This window comes from Rana temporaria, chromosome 10 (assembly GCF_905171775.1).
Source record: "Rana temporaria chromosome 10, aRanTem1.1, whole genome shotgun sequence".
Lineage (NCBI taxonomy): Eukaryota > Metazoa > Chordata > Amphibia > Anura > Ranidae > Rana > Rana temporaria.
Genome location: NC_053498.1, coordinates 147,917,806 through 147,923,805, shown reverse-complemented (window position 1 = coordinate 147,923,805; position 6,000 = coordinate 147,917,806). Strand labels below are relative to the sequence as shown.

The window sequence follows — 6,000 nt, the reverse complement described above, 5'->3', positions numbered from 1 at the left end:
AATGCCCAAAGGCGTTTTTACAATTCGGCACTGCGTCGCTTTAACAGACAATTGCGCGGTCGTGCGACGTGGCTCCCAAACAAAATTGGCGTCCTTTTTTCCCCACAAATAGAGCTTTCTTTTGGTGGTATTTGATCACCTCTGCGGTTTTTTATTTTTTGCGCTATAAACAAAAATAGAGCGAAAATTTTGAAAAAAATTGCAATATTTTTTACTTTTTGCTATAATAAATATCCCCCAAAAACATATATACATTTTTTTTCCTCAGTTTAGGCCGATACGTATTCTTCTACCTATTTTTGGTAAAAAAAATTGCAACAAGTGTTTATCGATTGGTTTGTGCAAAATTTATAGCGTTTACAAAATAGGGGATATTTTTTTTTTTTTTTTTACTACTATTGGCGGCGATCAGCGATTTTTTTTTCGTGACTGCGACATTATGGCGGACAATTTTGACACATTTTTGGGACCATTGTCATTTTCACAGCAAAAAATGCATTTAAATTGCATTGTTTATTGTGAAAATGACAGTTGCAGTTTGGGAGTTAACCACAGGGGGCGCTGTAGGAGTTAGGGTTCACCTAGTGTGTGTTTACAACTGTAGGGGGGTGTGGCTGTAGGTGTGACGTCATCGATCGAGTCTCCCTATAAAGGGGATGACACGATCGATGCAGCCGCCACAGTGAAGCACAGGGAAGCCGTGTTTACACACGCCTCTCCCTGTTCTTCAGCTCCGGGGAGCGATCGCGAGGGGGAGGCTAGAAACAAATAGCCGTGCTCTCGTCCCGGATCGCTCCCCGCGGGTTTCCGACCGTCGCATGTAGCAGGGGTGGGGTCCCGATCGGACTCCCGACCCGCGGAAAGGCGGGGACGTACATGTACGCCCATCTGCCTGTACGTGCCATTCTGTGGACGTACATATACATGCGGCGGTCGTTAAGCGGTGAAGGGGCATCAGGTATTTTCTCATGAGAGAACACAACAGAAACTGTTTGCCTTCAGGCTTTCTCTCTCTGATTGAATCTCTGTATGGCCCACCTGAACATTACACAAGCAACGAAAGGGGCCACAGAGGGCTGTCCAGCTGCAAAGTGTTCCTTTCCGGTGTTTTAGTGGGCTCAGGAGGGACGGGTGCGGTGTCCCGCCCCACGGCAGGCGGCCTATCAAAGTCTACGGATGGAAAGGACGCAACGCTGTACCAAGTCGGGTATTGATGTTGGCTGGGAAAACCTGGCTCACAATTGGGGCTCCACTTCGTACCAAGCATGTTCAGTAGGGTTGAGATTGGGACTCGAGTCCCTACACAATAAACTGGCCAAACCATGGGCCAGATTCACAGAATAAGTACGCCGGAGTATCTGCTGATACTCCGGCGTACTTTCAAATTTGCCGCGTCGTATCTTAATTTGTAATTCACAAACAAAGATACGACGGCATTTGGCTAATACATGCTGGTAGGGTAATTGGCTTCTGTCTAAATTGGCCCAGTGTCGGGAGAAGTACTCACCGAGGCCGAGATGCCGAGAGCGGCTCACCTTTGCGACTCTGCGCACTTCACCCTCTGGAGATGGAACAGCGGGGAAGGGCGCAAAGAGGCACCGGTTACCAGCAGCGGACTGGGAGTTGCTAGTAGATCAACGTAGGCTGGTCAGTGGACACAGCAGGTGGAACGTAGCAGGTACTGGCAGTGGGTCAAGCACTGGAGAAAGTTCAGATAACTGAGGTCAAGTTCAGGCAGGTACTATAAGCAGATCCGGGATGCAGGAGGCCAAAGGTCACGGGCAGGAGAAGGCAACAAGTCCAAGGTACAGGCCAGAGGTCAAGGGTCGGAGACAGCAGCAGATCCAGTGAAACAAGCCGGGGGTCAGGTGCGGGAGGAGGCGAAGAGAGGTCAGGTCCGATCCGGGTCAAAAACAGATTCAAGCAGGTTCAAGAGGTTAACCTAGGCAAACGCTGACAACAATCCAGCAACCCGCCATGAGACTGGGGCTGCCCTACTGACACCGTCCTCTGCCCTACTGGCACCGTCCTCTGCCCTACTGACACCGTCTTCTGCCCTACTGACACCGTCCTCTGCCCTACTGACACTGTCCTCTGCCCTACTGACACCGTCCTCTGCCCTACTGACACCGTCCTCTGCCCTACTGACACCGTCCACTGCCCTACTGACACCGTCCTCTGCCCTACTGACACCGTCCACTGCCCTACTGACACCGTCCACTGCCCTACTGACACCGTCCACTGCCCTACTGACACCGTCCACTGCCCTACTGACACCGTCCACTGCCCTACTGACACCGTCCACTGCCCTACTGACACCGTCCACTGCCCTACTGACGCCATCCTCTGCCCTACTGACACCGTCCACTGCCCTACTGACGCCATCCTCTGCCCTACTGACACCGTCCTCTGCCCCACTGACACCATCCATTGCTCATGTGAATGTACGGTTTACTGTATGTGTAAAGCATTCCGTAAATTGTCGGCACAAAATAGGTCCCAATAATAACAAAATAAGAAATAAAACAAGTTGTTCACATTGGATGCTGACTGCACACCTGTGAAAATATTTAGAATATAGCGCAGCATGTTATGTTAAAAATAAGATAAAGAGGAACGTTCAACGTCTCATTTTAAAAACCTTTGGATCTCTTTTAGATCTACTACTAAAATGTAATCCGGGATGTTTCGGTGACACTGCAGAGTACATCTAGGATTGGACAGATTTTGGTGTGGGCCGGCTTTAGATTTTAAAGCGAAAAATCTTTTTTTCAGTCGAGCTTCCCTCCCTCGTCATGCTTTTTATTAGGCCACGCTGCGCAGATCTATTTCCAGGGCTGATCTCTGGTGGCGAGTGCGTAAGAAATTCATTTTATTTGCCTAATGAGAAATCTTTAGGGATCGGTTTTAATTACCCATTAACCCTTTCAGTGATAGAATCTTGGTGAATGTCGCATAACCGGCTGATGGAGAAAATGCAATTTTAAGGGAAAATCGCAGTCGCGGCATTGGACACATGCTGAGACTTGTAGTAGTTCTATATGCTTGGATTGCACTCTACCCATTTAGTATAAGCATTACCCTATAGCACCTGACTTATTAATTTTATTACGGAGGCGCAGGGCAACGATTTTGCCCTGCGCCCCCGCAATTTTTTTGCGCTGCCCTCGATTCACGGAGCAGAAGCTCCATAAATTTCGTGGGCGCGCCGGCAAAATGCCCGGCGCAAGCGAGCGCAATTTAAATGATCCCGTAGGGGGCGGGAATCCTTTAAATTAGGCGCGTTCGGGTATACGTAACATTGGCTGCCCCTGCTAATAGCAGGGGCAGCCTTACGCAAAAACCGCCGTACGGAAACAACGTAAATTGCGTACGCAGGGCTCGCGCAACGTTGTGAATCGGTGTTAGTATGCAATTTGCATACTATACGCTGAGCACAACGGGAACGCCACCTAGCGGCAATCGCAAGAATGCAGCCTAATATATGACGGCATAAGAGCCTTATGCCGCGCAGATCTTGGGCTGCAGTCGGCGTAATGAGGTTCCTGAATCAGGAGCATTCGTTACGCCGGGGAAAGTAAGCAATTGCGCTGTGTAACCTATGGTTACACAGGCGCAATTGCTTCTTGAATCCACCCCACTATTATTAATGGAATATTTATTAAAAGATAAAGTAAAAAATATTGTGTTTTTTTATTTTTTTTTTAAATTGTCGCTCTATTTTTGTTTTATAGCGAAAAAAATAAAAACTGCAGAGGTGATCAAATACCACCAAAAGAAAGCTCTATTTGTGGGAAAAAAAGGACGTCAATTTTGTTTGGGAGCCGCGTCGCACGACCGCGCAATTGTCATTCAAAGCGTGACAGTGGCGAAAGCTGAAATTTCGCCTGGGCAGGAAGGGGACTCCCAGGCAATAGGAGATTATGGGGGCCCCCAGGCAATAGGAGATTATGGGGGCCCCCAGGCAATAGGAGATTATGGGGCCCCCAGGCAATAGGAGATTATGGGGCCCCCAGGCAATAGGACATTATGGGGCCCCCAGGCAATAGGAGATTATGGGACCCCCGGGCAATAGGAGATTATGGGGCCCCCGGGCAATAGGAGATTATGGGGGCCCCGGGCAATAGGAGATTATGGTGGCCCGGGCAATAGGAGATTATGGGGCCCCCGGGCAATAGGAGATTATGGGGTCCCCAGGCAATAGGACATTATGGGGCCCCCAGGCAATAGGAGATTATGGGACCCCCGGGCAATAGGAGATTATGGGGCCCCCGGGCAATAGGAGATTATGGTGGCCCCGGGCAATAGGAGATTATGGTGGCCCCGGGCAATAGGAGATTATGGGGCCCCCGGGCAATAGGAGATTATGGGGGCCCCGGGCAATAGGAGATTATGGTGGCCCGGGCAATAGGAGATTATGGGGCCCCCGGGCAATAGGAGATTATGGGGTCCCCAGGCAATAGGAGATTATGGGGTCCCCAGGCAATAGGAGATTATGGGGTCCCCGGGCAATAGGAGATTATGGGGCCCCCGGGCAATAGGAGATTATGGGGTCCCCAGGCAATAGGAGATTATGGGGCCCCCGGGCAATAGGAGATTATGGGACCCCTGGGCAATAGGAGATTATGGGGTCCCCAGGCAATAGGAGATTATGGGGCCCCCGGGCAATAGGAGATTATGGGACCCCTGGGCAATAGGAGATTATGGGGTCCCCAGGCAATAGGAGATTATGGGACCCCCAGGCAATAGATTATGGGGCCACACAATATACACACAGAATACACATACAGACACTAAAAAGGTACTGGAGAGGCGGGGCAGCAATAATCTTGGGATTTTTTTAAAAAACACATATTTTTACATACTGTCCCTGGTTTTACTAAGGCTGGCAACCCTGATAGGGCCCCCTGGTGGCATGGGGCCCTCGGGCAGTGCCCGAGAGCCCGAATGATCAGTCCACCCCTGGAAGGGGGTATATGTGCCCAGTGAGCAAGTGGTTAAATGACACACAGGTGGACTCTATTTACTAATTATGTGACGTCTGAAGGCAATTGGTTCCACTGGATTTTAGTTTGGGGGTATCAGAGTAAAGGGGGCCGAATACAAATGCCCCCCCCCCCCCACACTTTTCACATATTTTTTGTATCATTTCCGTTACACTTCACAATTATGTGACACTTTGTGTTGTGTCCATCACATAAAATCCCAATAAAATACATTTACATTTTTGGTTGTAACATGTCAAAGTGTGGAAAATTTTCAAGGGGTATGAATACTTTTTCAAGGCAAATCTTTTTCAGATTTAATGCCGCGGTTCTGCGCACAGAGCTTTGTTATTTGTACATTTTATCAGCCCTCCATTCCTGTATCAACATTGTTAAGGTAACCGTTCCAAGACGCGGCGTTCTCCGTGAGAAGTGCCATTTATATCCGGCGTCTCGCATATGTTCTCGTCCTCCTGGCCTAACTCTTAACAGCGAAAGTAATTATTACAAAGGCAACTCCCTGCAGACCTGAGACAGTTACAGAGGATCCCGGGGGACCTCCGCGCCGCAGGTCTCTCCACTGCGCATCTCCGTTCTTCCTTTCCGGGAGAAGAATAAGAAGATATTTGTCAGAACGCCGAGCGACGAGCCGCAGGAAACTTTGGAGGAAAAACTACTTTCCATTTCCCCCGTCCATCCGGAGAGAAGATGGGCAATGTAAGCGATTTTTGTATGTCGTCTCCTCTTCTGTATGTAGCCGTGACTCCGGGAATCGGCCCGTCTATCCGGCCTGCTGAGGTTGGAGGAGTCTGATGTGACTGGTTGGGATGAATGGAACAATGTATCGAGGAGTGACGGAGGAGGGGAAGCAAAGAGAAACATTTGTATCTCTTTTCTGATTTGTGTTCTTTAGATTTACACATTTTGTATTCTTTTTCCTGTTCAGTTACTTTGTGTTGTTGTTGTTTTTTGCTTTTATATCACAAAGTGTTTGTGCTTTTATGTATTTTGCGTT

The 6,000-nt window shown here is 49.0% G+C and overlaps 1 protein-coding gene across 3 annotated transcripts in view; it reads left to right on the top strand.

Moving 5' to 3' along the window:
- Positions 1-5,504: 5,504 nt before the first annotated feature.
- ESPN (espin) overlaps positions 5,505-6,000 on the top strand; it is a 113,384-nt gene continuing 112,888 nt past the window's right edge. For 2 of the 3 annotated variants that reach the window (XM_040326513.1, XM_040326516.1), the window contains exon 1: positions 5,506-5,702. In XM_040326513.1, coding sequence (XP_040182447.1) covers positions 5,694-5,702 — 9 coding nt within the window. In that variant the 5' untranslated portion in view covers positions 5,506-5,693. Of the gene's footprint in view, positions 5,703-6,000 lie in introns of all 3 variants that reach the window. The other variant, XM_040326515.1, reaches the window with a different exon arrangement.